Raw genomic sequence first — 16,023 nt, forward strand, 5'->3', positions numbered from 1 at the left:
AGACCTGATAATCACGTGCTCATCACGAGCTCTGCACCCTTCTCGTTGCCTTCCTCGTGTATGGTCTTCAAGTCACGGCTCGCTCGGTTTTGCACATTTTTCTCGCCAATAAAAGTTATTTTAGCCACGATTTGGTCTTCGAAAATGGTTTTGAGGACAAACACCCAGGCAAGGCAACTTTCCATGTAGTTTTGAAAACACACAATTTCTAAGGATGGGTTTTATTTCGAACATTACAAAACTTTGCAAACCGGGTGGTATTTATTTTTCACCTTAGAACTATATTCTTACAAAAACCAACAACAAAATAAAGACGGCCAGGATGTTTCACGTGCAACTTCGGTCCGGTTAACATTACACCAGCCCTGCCCCCTCACTTTGAAATCAGGAGGCGGACGTCCAATTTACCTGCAACCCTCCTACCAATCACAGCATCCTGAACTGACTACTCCTTAGCACAATGCTATACCAGTGGAGAAACCACGGTTGTGTTTATGGCTGTGTATCTATGGGTGTCATTATCCGTATGGGTGTCTGTAACTGCATGGGTGTGCCCGTGTGTGGGGAGCTGCCGTGTAGCCACACGGCAGATTCTACACGAGTGGTGAAGCTATCAATTGTGCGGGTGGAGGGGCCCAGGTGCTGAGCTATGAAACTGGGACAGGCCGGGGGGGGGCATTATACTCATTGCCCCCAGGGCTGATGCCAACGACGATACGCCAATTCCATAGCGAGACATGAAGACTTACCAGAGACAGAGGAAGGCACAGAGACAGAGAGAAGGAAAGGACCGAGCAAGCGTTGTGGCTATTGAGTGTGCAGGCGGTGCAACTGCGCCAGGGCTCACAGGCTGGAGGGGCCGAGGCATTTGCCTACAAATATGGGGGTTCAAAAGTTGGACAGGAGGGGCCCCAGTTGACGTCTTGCACCAGGGTCCAAGTCGGCCAAGCTACGTCACCGTTCCACTTCCCAGGATTCTTCACGAAAGTTTTTTTCCCAAGCGGATTAAAGCAGGGCGAGAGGAGAGGAGACGCACGCGCCCGTTACAGGGGACACCGCCCACAGCTGCGTAAACAACAACAAAAAACGTCGAAGCCCTTTGGGTTGCGCGCAGCGGCACGCGGATCTAGGCACTTGGGGAGAGCTACGCTAAAGGGAAGGAGGGCTGAGCGTCGACCTAGAGTCAAAACGAAACACCCGACGGTTACAATTGATGAGCGGGACGGGGCGGGGGGTGGTGAAGGTAAAGGTGCGGCCCTGCAATTGCTCGCTCACTCACGTCACGGCCTCCACCAGAGGGAGCTCTGAAGAGCCCCCTTCCCCACCTCTAGAGGGTATTTGGCCTACTCTTTCACACGCTGGCCAGGCATCTTGGATAAAAGTGGCACAGTGCTGGGTGGACGAAGGCGTAGGAGTGGGGGTGGGGGGGGATTTGAGAAACTTGGACCGACGTTTCAACGCCGCGCTCCGTGAGATTGACGGCAAACAAATAATAATACAAAAGCTGAAGAAACAGAAACGCTGCCAAGGTGGCCACATTGCCCGCAGAGCTTCAATGGCCGTGATCCCCGCAGTTACGGCCGGCTCCGCGCTGACCTTAGCCACCGCGATAAACCCCCATTTTAGCTACGGGACATCTGTGAAAAAAATAACTTCATAAGCTCATCGGATTCCTACGATCCAAATAAAGGTTTCGATTCTAACCGATTTGAACGTCTATGTAGAAGAGGCACGTGGCCGTGAAGGCCACGGAGCCTTTTGCCGCGACCTGCCCAGTTTGGGTGAAGAGTCAAATGTCGAGGGATGAAAACGAAACGGAGTAAAACTTACAGGGTAAAAGCGCTCACGCTGCGACATCCGAGTCAAGTTTAGGACAAGGCTCCACTTCTTAAGAGAGAGTGGAGTCGCTGAGAGGGGGTGGATTCGCACCTTCAATTAGCATGGTGGGGCTACGTACGGTGGGAAAGAAGTTAAACACACATACAGGGACTCCTCGACTTATGAATGAGTCAGGTTCCAGAGGTTTGTTCGGAAGAGGATTTGTTCGTAAGTACAACTTTACGCCTGTCGATTCCAAAAATGTTGTACGGCACGTACACTAAACACAGGAAATGGCTTTAAAAGTTATATAATCTCCTGTAGATGCCACTGGTTCTTCATATTCTGCAAACGTAGATGCCACCACCGCCATCTATTGTGCGGCGATTGAACTTACGAATCTCGGTCCGAACAGGCAAATGGACATACGGACAGCTTTGTTCGTATCTCTGACAGTTCGTAAGTCGAGTGTTCGTAAGTAGAGGAGTCACTGTACAGAGTACATGGTGGGGGTGGGTGGAGCCACCATTAAAGTGTGCGGTCACAGGGTGGAGAGGGTGGAGAGGGTGGAGCAACTGGGTGGAGCAGGTGGAGCCGCCACGCGTGGGAGGGGTCGCCGAGGGTGGGAGGAGTCGCTGAGTGGAGGTCGGTGGGTTCCCCCGTGGGTCGAAAATGCACATCAGGGGCACTTCCTGTCGACGCATTGCTTCCCGCCCTCCTCGTACTCCTGCTTGGAGATCCACATCTGCTGGAACGTGCCCTGCACATGCAAAAACAAAGATCCCCCCAAGTATAGTCTTAAAACTGTTGGGGCAAGTGCTGTTAGCGCGTAGCACCTATGAAGGCCGGCACGGCACGCTAAGGGGGTGGGTTGCCAGCACCATGTTGTCTCCCGAGTGGCGATGTTTAAACACCGCACCAGGTACTCATTTGAGGCTGAGTCGACCTAGGGAAGGCCCAGAACCGGTTCAGATAATTGTCACTGGTGTTGGCCGTGAGCGAGAATCGAACTCTGGCAGCCGGGTTCAGAGCACTACACTACCGCTCCCATGCGCATGCGCACATATACACGTACAGACGCACATGTAGATATATACACTAAAAAACAAGCAAACAAGCATATACAGTAAACTAAACTATAAACTAAACAGTTTTTATTTTACCACTTAAGACCCACTGAGATATATAGCTCTTTTTCAGAAGTGACCTGGCCACAAATGATATCTCAACGAAGCGGCTTATTATGTGGAAATGTATATCAGCCAAATATTTTAAATGCATGCTGACTAAATGTGGAGGGAAAACCAGAGGAACCGAGCAAAAATCCACGTGACCATGGAAAGGACATGCAAACTCCAAATATACAGCAGGCGTCAGTCAGGGTAGGGATCAAATTCACGACCTCCTGTATACCAGGCAAGGTAGTTAACATCTCGTAGCCACCGTGGTGATGAAGTGTGAGAGCGAACGTGCGAGTGCGAATGTTTGTGAGCAGGACTGAATGTGTTTGCGAGTGTGTGTGATTGTGAGCCTGTGAGCGAGCGAGTGATTGAATGATGAGCGAGCGAGCGTTACACACCAGCGATGCGAGGATGGAGCCGCCAATCCAGGAGCTGAATCTTCGCTCGGCGGAGCTGGTGTTAGAGATCAACTTCAGCCTCATGCTCTGTGGTCCAAATCCACAGACATACACAGAGACACACATAGATATAGACAACAACCAGCATTCACCACTAAGTGGCGGTGACTTCACCACGGCGCTTGTGCCATGCTCGGTGTCGAAAGCTCACTGGCAGGAAGTCCAGGTACAGTTACAGACACACACAGAGACAAAGATCCCCGTATTGCATTGACAGACGATTGGGGCAAGCGCTGCTACCGTGCATCTATGAAGGCCGGCACGGCACACGAGGGGGTGGGTGGCCAGCACCACGCCTGGCCACCTTTGTCTCCCCAGTGACGCTGTTTACACACTGCATCAGGTACTCATTTGAGGCTCAGTCGACCTAGGTGAGGCCCAGGACCTGTTCGGATAATCGGCATTGGTGAGTGGGAATCAAACTTGGGTTGCCGAGTTCAGTAGTGCAGCGTGCTAACTGTTACACTACAGCTCTCCACACACACAGACAGTTACAGACACACACATGCAGATGCACATTCACACACAGCCACAAACGCAATGTACATACGGGCAGCCAGAAATAATCAAAATCCCACAATTCATCACACAGGTCATTGGGGGGGTCGTGATACTACTGATGCTACTGGCCCTTGCTAGTTGCTGTGGCGGTCACTTCCTTGTACGCAAGCGATGCTGCCGATGGTTAACGGTGGCTGCGTCACTGGAGTATGTCGACTCACCGGCGGAGTTTTCTGTGAGAGCTCGCGGTTGATGCGGTCGGTGAAGCTCGGCAGGAGAGTGTTGCCCCCAGCGAGCATCACGCTGCCGTAGAGACCCTGCGCTCGCCGCAAATACCGCCACCACGCCCGTGTGAAGTGTGGCGTCTGTGGTATGCGTAGGGTGTGATGTGCCTGGTGTGACGTTCGTAGTGCGGTATGGAAAGGATGTGGGAGTGTGGGTAGCCTTGAGTCTCAAGCTATTGTGGATCATCCAGGGGGTAAGGAAGGGTGGGGGCCGATACCCCCACTGCAGATAAACATCCGTAGAGGGACGCAGAGTCCTATGCATTATTTGACCTCCTCCCTCAGGTGTTGGATCAAGTAGCCCCATCTGTGAGCTCCTCTGGCAGGTGAGGCTGTATTGGTTAGGTCACGTAGAGCACTTGACCAGCCACCGCATGCGGAAGAAGCTTCCGTTTGGTCAAATAGAGGGGGCTAAATAGGCACGGCACTGGCTGGAGAAGGGAAGGACTGATGTGATAAGGGAAGATGTGGAGCCGAGTGAACTTGCCGATGACTGGTACCAGCAGTGTCAAGATCGGCCTCTATGGAGGAGGCATGGCCTCTATGGAGGAGGCACGTGAAGGATGCTACTGGGCAGCTGGAGGCAGTCGCCCTCCCAACAATGACGGAGGGTGGAAGAGCGACGGCTCACAACAACGAGCAGAGTACCAGGCGGCTAAAACACAGCGAGTTGGCACATCCAGCTTCTGTTTGGCTGGATAAAGAGGCGGCTAAGTGGTTGTGCGACACGCCGAGAGACAAGGCTTTCGATGCGTTGCATGGTGCGCCGTGTACGACAAAGGACCGCAGCGGCCTGCAGGCACTCACGGGCCGGATGTCGATGTCGCACATGCCCACGCTGGTGGTCACCACGTGGCTCACGCCCAGCATCGTGTTGCCGGTGAGGCCCTGCCGCACCAAAGACAGAACCACCAACATCGTCGTCATCGTCACCGACACCACCCCCTCCTCCCGCACACGGCAACACGCGTCGCCAGGTGCAAACGCCACGATCACAACCACCGAGGGTTGGGAGCGGAGTGGTCAGTGGGATCAGCGGGAGAAGCGCAAGCAGGCGAAATAGTGAGAGTCGTGCGGTGTGCGTGGCGTGAGTGGAGAGCCTGGTGTGGTGTGTGTGGTGCGTGTGTGGTGAGTGCGGTGTGATGTGTGTGGTGCACGTGGTCAATGCAATGTGGTGAGTGTGGTGTGGTGTGTGCGTGGTGCGAGTGGTGAGTGCGGTAGTGTGTGCGTGGTGCGAGTGGTGAATGCAGTGTGGTGAGTGCGGTGTGGTTTGTGTGGTGCGAGTGGTGAGTGCAGTACATGTGGCGAGTGTGGTGAGTGTGGCGATTGTGCCAAGTGTGGTACGGTGTGATGTGGGTGGTACGAGTAGTGCAAGTGGCGAGTGTGGTTCCACGTGTGGTGCGAGTGGTGAGTATGACGAAATAGCGAGTGTGATGCGGAGTGATGCGTGTGGTGCGTGCGGTGCGCACAGCACGTGCGGTGTGGTGAGTGCGCCATGTGTGGTGAGAGTGGCGAGGGCAGTGCGTGCAGCGTGATACGTCATGAGAGTGGGCGAGTGTGGTGAGCGCAAGTGGTGAGACTCACTCGTGTGCCGAGAGCGGCACGTGCGTGAGCGAGTGGGGAGCGAACCCTTACCCGCACGTGCGAGGGGTCGAACAGCCCCTCGGGAATCTTGAACCTCTCTGGCCCAAAGTCGCAGTTGTATCCGTTCGGGAACTCGTAGTGAACCGTGGGCATCTGAGCGGCCACCCTGCACACAGCACACAGCACACACAGACGCGTACGCACGTACAGATACACGCCGGTGAGGGGTTTCGTACAGGCGGAAAGACAGGAGGAGAGAAAGGGGAACAGCAGAACTGGGACAGGGGGAAAGGAGTGAGAGAGAGAGGAAGGGGGGGGGGGTGAGCTGTACGTTATGTACGTGCACATGTGGTACGAACTGGTCATCGTAGGAGGAGTCGGAGACCTGAAGCACAGACGCCTGGAAGTCCTGGATCACCTCCTGCCACACGCACATAGCACAAGACAAAGATCCCCGTATAGCTTCAACAGACTTTTTGGGGTAAGTGCTGTTAGCGAGTAGCACCTATGAAGGCCGGCACGGCACACGAGGGGGTGGGTGGCCAGCACCACGCCCAGCCGCCTTTGTCTCCCTAGTGGCGATGTTTACACACCGCACCGGGTACTCATTTGGGACCAGTTCAGATAATCATTACTAGTGTTGGTGGCCATGGGCGGGAATCGAACTTGTGATTCCCAGTCCTTCGTCGCACACGCCGCTCCATACCACGTATCACTCGTCTTCTCTCGACCATGTCGCAAACCCACTCAGCCCCCTCTCTATCCAGCCGAACACCGCACACAGAGACACACAAAGGACAGGCAACACGCATCGCGCGCACACGGCACACAGCATACACGCATGGTACACTGAACACAACGTTGCGGACAGTTATAAGAATGACAAACGTGCCCATGGGAGACGTAGCGATGAAATGAGCTCGTGGTGCAGCCGCTGGGTGGGTGATTGCATCGCGTGGCCACGAGAGATGGGGGGGGGGGGGGGCTTTGGGCGCCACGGTGGCTAGATGTTAACGACCTCGCCTGGTATACAGGTCGTGGGCTCGATCCCGACCCTGACGCCTGCTGCTGTATATTTCGAGTTTTCATGCTTCTCTCCCCGTGGTCGCGTGAAAATGTATCCGGGTCCTCCAGTGTTTTTCCCTCCACATTTAGAATCAACATCACGCCTTTAGAGTATTTGGCTGCTATAAGTTTCCACACAGTAAGCCACTTCGTTGAGCTATCATTAGTGGCCAGGTCGCTTCTGAAAAAAAAAGCTATGCAGCTTAGTGCGGGTTACCTGGTAAAATAGTTTATAGTTCATGAACAATTTGTAGTTTCTTTCAGTCGTGGAACGATCATGGCTCAAGTTGGTAATGGTGATGATAACGGTGTCACGACAACGGCCGCGCTGTTTGGATAATTTCAACGATGACGACGATTTATTAGGTTACTGCACGGCCGCTCTCTCACGTTGCACATGTGGTTGTGCCAGGAGCGCGTCACTTGCGGCAGCTTCTCCTTCTTCTTCCAGCTGGGCTGGGAGCCCTCTCGCACCGCGTCCTGCCGCACGTGCGGTCAACACAACACCAAGCAGGGAAAAACATCAGGGACGCGCGCACGCAAGGATGCTGCGACGTTTTCCAACAAGCGTGATTTTTTTTCCCCCGGGAGCATTTAATTCAGTGCTAAAAACGATGAATTAGCGATCGTTTAAAGCCGCGCAACGAGATGACAATCATGTAGAGCTAGGACGCAGAGACCTGCGCGTTGCGCAGTGACCCACGCGTTAAAATGTATACCCATAAACTTACATAGACAACCAAGACTAATATAGACCAATAGACTAACATAGAATGCATAGATTAACTTAGCTACAGGTAGCACCCACAGACTTAACATTGAACCCATAGACGAACGTCGAACCCATAGACTTAACGTCGAACCCATAGACTTAACATTGAACCCATAGACATAACAATGAACCCATAGACATAACAATGAACCCATAGACATAACAATGAACCCATAGACTTAACATTGAACCCATAGACATAACAATGAACCCATAGACAGACCTTGGAGGCGATCATGTAGGGAGGGACAATTTCTATGTTCATCTCCTGGAACATCTCGCGGCACTGCATGGTGATGAAGTCACCAGCTAGGGGCGACTTCACAATGCCTGGGCACAGCAGGGACAGAGACCACGCAGAGCAGCGCCACACACACATATGGCACCGTGAACACAGCAGGGTCAGCGTGTCGACATGTATCTATCATGTACAGGGATCGCCATGACGTATGTGCGTGTGATTATTAGTTTTTATGAGGAGGCTCGTGAAGGACGCTGCTACTGGGCAGTTGGAGGCAGTCGCCTTCCCACAACAACGGAGGGCAGAGGAGCAACGCCCACAACAATGAGCAGAGCGCCAGGTGGCTAAAATACAGCAAGTTGTCACAGTAGGGGGCACAGCTGCTACATCTGCGAGTCATCTCAGTCAGTCAACCCATGGCACATGGGTCTGTCCCATGACCTCCTGTCGGCGAGCCTTCAACACTTCACGTGGCCTGAAAGTGCACCTGGCCTGGCACAGATCCAGTGGTGACGTCACCACCACTTCGTGGTGAATGGCGGGTGTTTTTGTTGTACGAGTGTAGGTGCTCACTAACTGCACTTGCCCTAACAGTATGTTTAGGCTATATGGGGGTTCTTTGTATGTCTTTTGTACGAGTGCGTGACTGTGTGGGTGGCGAATATTTTAACTGGTCCAGGGACCTCCCTCTACGTCAACACAGCCTTAAATGAAGTACCTGGTGCGGCACGTAAACATCAACACGAGGGAGACAAAGGCGGCAGGGCGTGGTTGCTGCCCACCCGCCAAGTGCAGTGCCGGCCTACGTAGGCGCATGCTAACGGCGCTCGCACGGTCTGTCGAAGGCTACATGGGGGAGCTTTGTCTTTGTGCGTGCGTAGACACGGACCCTGCTGCAGCACGTAGCCATCGTGCACGGGGATCGCCGTGGTGTGCGTCGCTCCGCTGTCGAGCACCAGCGCCGTGGAGCGCCCGTTGGCGAAGCTGTGGCCACGAGCGAGTCAAGGAGGTTGGAGCCTTGTCCAGTGATCAGCTGACCCGACCCACCGGTCAAGTCACGGGAGTGTCTGACAAACCCCACCAACTCAACAAACTGACCGACCCGACGATCAAGCAACGGTACCGTCTGACAACCTGACTTACTCAGAGACTGACAAACCAGCTGGTTAGTCGACAAACTGTTACGGTTAATAACCAGGGCAGCCAGCCGGAGGAGAACCGTGAACCTCTGCAAACAAGTGACGAACGCGCAATCGCCGTCCTGCATCACAGTCCCAAATCACAGTACAGCAGCTGCTCAGTTTGACCCATGTGACCGCGATCGAGTCTGCAAGTAAACCGAGTCCTTTAAAAATAACACGTTCTGAATCGTCACTCCCATCCTACAGAGCTAACATTTTCATGTTTCTACAGCCTGGTTCACGTGCGTTTTGCATGTGTAGAGGTGTAATTGTGTATGGGCACGGATGGCTAACAAACACAAGGGGCGTGGTTAGGGCCGTACACAGAGGAGATGCTCACACCGACGTCCGCACCTGCATCCCCCACGGGCCCCTCCCGGGGGTCGAGTACTATAAAAGGTGGTGAGCCGGAGGGCTCGAGGTCGAGTATCAGCTTAAACCAGCGAAGAGCGAAGACCAGCTAGAATAGGCCCCGGAGCTCCCCTGGCTCGCTGTCCTTGTCAGGGCCGACCAGGGCAAGCCGGTGGCGTGGCCCCGAGAGCCCAGACTGAAGTTCTTATAAGAGCCGGTCTGGAGACTCAGGGTGCCGGGATCCCAGCTTGACCAGGGCTGGGATAGGTAGCCTCCCCTAGCTCCGTAGTGGAGGACTCGGGCGTAGGTTAGTGGGGTTAGATGTTGCGTCTCCCTGTTAGACGAGTGAAGGGGACGATACCCCTCTAAGTGCTGTGTGTACCCGTTACTGTACACAAGTTGGTGTTAATAAATAAGTGTGCCTCCGACCCCGTCGTCAAAGCCTCCTGAATACTTACTACACATGATCCACGTTTCTGTTTGGGTCAGATCCCCCCACCCCCCCCTCCACCATCATGCTGGATAATCCTGTTCCCGGTGCAGTAAACACCAACAACGGGGAGGGAAAACGTGGTCAGGTGTGAAGCTGGCCACAACACCACGTCCTCATGCGCTAATGCTGGCCTGAAGATTTTCTACAGCGCAATTCGGAAAAGCCCTCAAATAGATGCTAACAGCACTTTCCCCCTGCAAGCTTTATGGCTGTATGGGCAATATTTTGTGTGTGTGCACAGATCTGCGCATACTGCAATCTGTGAGCGCTATCGGGCGTTGGCATGTGCGAGGATACGCGGTGAGCACCGCCGACTTGCACAGGAAGAAGGCGGGGATGTTGTAGTGCTCAAACATGAGCTCCGTCAGCCTCTCCCGCTTTCCCCGCGCGTTCCACTGAGCCACACGACACACACACATGTAAGTACAGATGCACACACATGCACATGAATGCAGGCGGCGGTGGCCAAAGCCGTTCTTAGGGTACGGCGAATCGGGGCGACTGCCCCAGGCCCCGCGCTTTGGGGGGCCCGGCGCTTCAACGTTACGGTAGTGTCAGACGTAATACTTTAGTCTGAAGGCGTCGGGGGGGCCCCGCACCCCACTATGGGCAGGCCTGGTGGTGGCTATGCACGCGGCCTGTAATCCAGCACTGAGGAGGAAGCGAGGGTTGGTGGCTCACACGAATGTTGCACAACTTGCTTTCCTCGTGGGCACCGAGAAGGAGCCATACCCTGGCTTGCCAGGAGAAGGCGATACAGAAAAGTGTGGATCAGTATCATCTATCCCTCTTCTGTATGAGAGAGAGTGCTAACCATACATGTGGTTTCCTCCCATATGTATGGCTAAAAACAGCTCAATAAATAGAAAACTGCAGAGCTTGGACAATCGCTAGCACCAGTTCACCGCCTGGCTGTCTTCCACCACCTGGCTGTCCGTCGTTCCTCAGCGATTGTGAGAGATGCAATTTGCGTGAACGACGCTGCTACTTAACATTAAACGTGAATGCACGCGCACACACGCACACAAAGTGCACACACACACGCGGCAAACGACCACTGAGAAATGTCAACTGTGGGAATGCTGCCTCACGATTGCAGCCATCGTGCTAGGCACACGACATCGGTGGATTGACAAAGGTTGTCTACCGTGTACGAGGAACAGAAATCCCGAGGGGATGTAGGTGGGATCCATCATGGTGGAATGTAGGTGGGGTCCACCACAGTGGCCGAGGGTTGCAAGAGGTGTGAAAAAAGGTTATTTACCGGAGCTTCGGACATGAGCACTGGGTGTAGGTCAGGTTCCGACTTGATGTTTCGTTTGTACGTGTGATCCAGAATGGCTTGGAAGCAATCCCAGTCTTCGACTGTGGACCCGCACACATACACGCGAGCACATGGCGTCACCCACACGCACAGACGAGCACAAGGCAGGGTTAAGTATCTGATCAAATCAGCAAAAATGTGCCCCATCTCCACAGTTAAGCAGGTTCTGAAAACTCGACAGCGCTCGCATGGGGATTTGTTTTACGTGACCGGGATCCACTGTGAGGTTACAGAGGGAGGCCCTCATCCAGCAGTGGATGAACAAAAGGATAACACATGCATCAGTATACGTACTGTATATGGGCCTTGTTTAGCAAGCGTCGACAAAAAAACTGCGCTCGTGAATGTGTAGCAGATGAGCGTTCGTGTTTTTTTTTATTTAGCGAGGTCATAAGAAATCCAGAATGTAGGTGATGTCAACAGAATTGAGCAGCAAGTGGAGAGAGTTTTGACCTGCAAAATGCTATGTATGTATGTATGTTTAACTTCTTTCGCACCTGTACGTAGCCAACCGTGCTAATCGGAGGTGCGGGAAATGGCACCCACTCCAGGGCAGTGGGACCCTGGGTAATCTGTTGATCACTTAAGGCAGATGAGCCTCAAGCAGGTCAATGTAATTCGCAAACACTGGGAAGGCGTGGCTTCAACCTGGTGAATTGTTCCGGCCATCAACAATCACACGATAAAGAGGGAGAAAACGCTGGCGAGGAGTGGCGGCATCAACAGCTTTGGCCATGATGACAACTTCATCTTGATGGCGGTGACACTCAAAGGAGTCTGTGAGCGACACTGCATGTGTGTGTTCATGTGCTAGCGTTCACGTGGGGAGCGGTAGTGTAGCGGTTGGCACGCTGTGCTACGAACCCAGCGACCCACGTTCAATACCCGCTCATGGCCAACACCAGTGATGATTATCTGGACCAGTTCTGGGCCTCCCCTAGGTCGACTCGGCCTCAAATGATGACAAAGCGAGGTGTGTAAACATCGCCACTGGTGAGATAAAGGCGGCTGGGCGTGGCGCTGGCCACCCACCCACTCGTGTTCCGTGCCGGCCTTCATAGGTGCTGCTCGCTAACAGCACTCGCCCCTACAGTCTGTTGAGGCTATAAAGGTGGGGGGGATCTTTTGTCTCCGTATTCAAGCGCTCGCACAGCCCACTCACTCATTCCGTTCTTGAGCGGTGACGTGACCTCCATGCCCTCGCGCGCCACGTGCAGCGCGTTCACCCCGATGTGGTAGGACCTGCGGGCGCCAACGTGGCCGCTCTCCATGCCAACGCGCTCCAGCCCGTCCACGTCCATGGGCGTCGTGCCGTCCTCCCGCTCCAGCATCATCCCGAGGGCGGTCGGGAAGTCGGCCTGCCCCGCGCACGGCAGCGGTGTTCAGAGTCAAAAACTCAACACATTCGTCAAACGCACCGTGGCCTTAAAATAAATATATACATATATAATCTGTTCTGCTACAACGCATGTTTTCATAACGTGAATTGGATTAGGGAACACTTATTTTTAAACGCGGATGCGAATGCGATTGATTGAACAGAACTACATACTCTTAGGTTTTTCGGTAAAGTCACGTAGGTAAAAAATAAATAATAATAAATAATAGAATAATAGAAATAAAATAATAAATCACGACGTTTCGGAGGCAACACAAGTCTCCGTCATCAGGTGGGACTGTCACAGCTAAATTTACTGAGACAGATTTACTGAGACAGATTATGAATCCTGGCAGTCACGAAAACTTCAAATCTAGAATGAACAGAACTACGTGGCACGAGTAGGAATAAGCGGCTGCACGGCTGCCTCAGCGTAGCGTTGCACAAGGCGGGATGCTGCTGGATGCTTCTAGATGCTACCCACGCGCCTCTGTGTTTGTTCAGCCTGTGTACGCATATCACGTGTTATCGCGGACTGTGCCTTACCCTATATATATAAAAGGGAAATTTGTGAATGTGTGTCTGTGGAAATGGGTAGCTTCCCCGACTGTACACAATGCAAAAAGCATAAAAATAGACTTTTGTATTTTGGGGGGGTGGGGGGCGCAATAATGGATATATTTTGCACGGCAAATGAGCGGTGACGTCAGATCTGTGATGTCACCCGCATGCGGAAGCATTACGTAGTGTGCCTGCTGACGTAACGCATCCCCCCCACCCCAACCCTCCGCGTAGGCTGTGTATTAATCCAAGACAAAAATCCAAGTCTCGGGCGAAGCCGGGTAGTAAAGCTAGTTATTTATAACGCGATTCTTCCATAACGCGGTGTTCTTCGGGAACGCAACTACAGTGTTATAGGAGAACGAACTGTATATCATGTGTGCGCACATGACGAAGGGACATTACTTTCAACATTAGTGTGAGTTGCGTGCAATTCCCGTCCCAAAATACATGGGTGTGGGCAGGACATGTCGCTAGTAGGGATGACGGCCAATGGGTGAGAATAACAACGGATCGCACATAAAAGATACATCCACTATAGAGACTGGCCGATTAAATCAGCACGTGTGCTGGTATCAGATGGATTGCTGCATTGTGGGACTGCTGAGGGATGATGAAGATGGTTGGTGGAGGCATACTTTCCATTCTTTGCATAACACTTTGCATTATTTTTCTTTTACAATTTTTATTTTACCAGCTCAGGCCCACGAAGCTGTATAGCTCTTTTTCAGAAGCGACCTGGCCACAAATGATAGCTCAAAGAATTGGCCTATTGTGTGGAAATTTATAGCAGCCAAATATTCTAAACGCGTGCTGTTGATTCTAAATGTGGAAGGTAAACCGCAGGACCTGGAGAAAAATCCATGCGACCATGGGGAGAGAGAGACACGCAAACTCCAAATATACAGCAGCAGGTGTCAGGGTCGGGATGAAACCCACGACCTCCTGTACACCAGGCGAGGTAGTTAACATCTCCTAGCCACCGTGATGATGAGAGAGAGAGACACGCAAACTCCAAATAAACAGCAGCAGGCATCAATCGGGATCGAACCCATGCCCGCCTGTATACCAGGCGAGGTAGTTAACATCTCCTAGTCACCGTAATGATGATGAGAGAGACACACAAACTCGAAATATACAGCATCAGGCGTCAATCGGGATCGAACCCATGCCCGCCTGTATACCAGGCAAGGTAGTTAACATCTTCTAGCCACTGTAGCTTCGTTAATGTCCATGTTCATGATCCAGGTCATCGTTACTTCCGAGCACAAACGCCCGTTGGAAATCAATCCAGAATCCACGAATAAGCGCCACGTTCCTTCCTCCCTCGCCTTGCCCGCCGCTCTGCGCGAGCGGTGTTCGTCGCACGGGGCCCCCACGCGCGCCTACCTTCGGGCAGTCCTCGCCCGCAAACCCTGTGCGCACCGAGTACGATCCCAGGTCGAACACCAGCGCCCCCACCTCATCTGTGTTCACGACGCAAAACAGAAAAAACGACAAGAGTTAATTCAATCTTGATTTGAAGCTTTCGTGACTGCAGGAATCTTTGGTTCTTTCGGTAAAGTCACGTAGGTAGAAAATAAAATAAATCACGACGTTTCGGGCGCAACACAAGGGTCCTTCATCATGTAGGAAAGCCTCAGCAGCAGACCACGCTTTCCCACCTGGTTACGGGCGCTTGTGTTGCGCCCGAAACGTCGTGATCTATTTTATACCTACGTTCGTTCACTCGTTCATTCATTCTCGGAGCAAGGGAGCCGTACTAAGCAAACTGTAGGATACTTGCGATGCAGCATGTATGCCCCGAGCCTCAAATACCTAAACTAAGGCACCCTAACGATATTTAGAGTTCAGTGTTAATGCCTGTGGCTAACCAAAGCCAGACTTGGGCACGCACTCTAGGCTGTATAAAGTACTGTATTAAAGTATGATACTCAGAGCCAGACGAAGGCATTATTACATCCTTACGGCTCAGTGCGGATGCCTGTGGCTCAAAAGAGTCGTCTTAAGGCACCCTTAGAATGTTTACAGTTAGGTATTAATGCCCAGACTCAGAGCCGAGCTCAAGGCAACATTTAAGGATATTCCGTTTGAATGCCTAAAGCTTATACACATAAATGAATGTACCTTTAATACTGCGAGTCGGTGTTAATGGGAGGGAAAACCCCCGTCTAGAATACTCACCTCCGCCGTATACTCCGCCGCTCATGATCACCGACTCGGTTCGCGCAGCTCTGCCGACCTAGGCACCTCGCGGCCGGGCAGGGATTCTATCCGAGAAGGGGTTACCCCCGCGCGCCTACTTCGGGCCTAGCGCTCGCCTTCAAGTCTCTTCAACTTAAAACGATCAACATCAAAACCAAAAATAATAACGAAATGTTTTTTTGTGTAAAAAACAAAGTACAGTTGTTAGCCTCGGCGGAAAAGGCACCGTTTTTAAATATTTAGATTTTTTAATATTCGGTAATGAACGCGGACCCGGAGACGCTGCAAACCGGCGCGTGGAACGGGGGCACAATGGAAACGGGAATCGATTCGCGTGTCACGCAATCGATTCTGCAGATTCCCGAAGTGCTCGCGGGCGAATGGTAGCGGGCATCGATCCGTTAATTTTTTTAATAAAATCTCGATTCCGGGTAATCGATTCTCCACGCCTCCTGTGGCCAGGTCAATTGCACCAACCCCATTTGTCTCTGGGTATCCGGCGAAGCTGTGGATGGGTTTACTCCGTGAGTAAGGGGCCGTCCATAAATGACGTCACGCACCTGGGGGGGGGGGGGGGTCAGACATTTGTGACGATGTGTGACGAGGGGGGGGGTTTGAGAAACGTG

At 52.7% G+C, this 16,023-nt stretch overlaps 1 protein-coding gene across 1 annotated transcript; it reads right to left on the reverse strand.

The window, feature by feature from the left end:
• Positions 1-212: 212 nt before the first annotated feature.
• Positions 213-15,702, reverse strand: LOC144945106 (actin-like protein 6A). Its single transcript, XM_078873367.1, has 14 exons — positions 15,377-15,702; positions 14,582-14,658; positions 12,416-12,611; positions 11,194-11,294; positions 10,227-10,324; positions 8,794-8,888; positions 7,887-7,993; positions 7,282-7,371; positions 6,186-6,247; positions 5,878-5,992; positions 5,050-5,130; positions 4,180-4,275; positions 3,398-3,484; positions 213-2,578 (listed from the first exon to the last, which is right to left on the reverse strand). The coding sequence occupies exons 1-14, from the start codon at positions 15,399-15,401 to the stop codon at positions 2,498-2,500; spliced, it is 1,311 nt and encodes a 436-aa protein (XP_078729493.1). The 5' UTR covers positions 15,402-15,702; the 3' UTR covers positions 213-2,497.
• Positions 15,703-16,023: the final 321 nt, after the last annotated feature.

This window comes from Lampetra fluviatilis, chromosome 36 (assembly GCF_964198595.1).
Source record: "Lampetra fluviatilis chromosome 36, kcLamFluv1.1, whole genome shotgun sequence".
NCBI lineage: Eukaryota > Metazoa > Chordata > Hyperoartia > Petromyzontiformes > Petromyzontidae > Lampetra > Lampetra fluviatilis.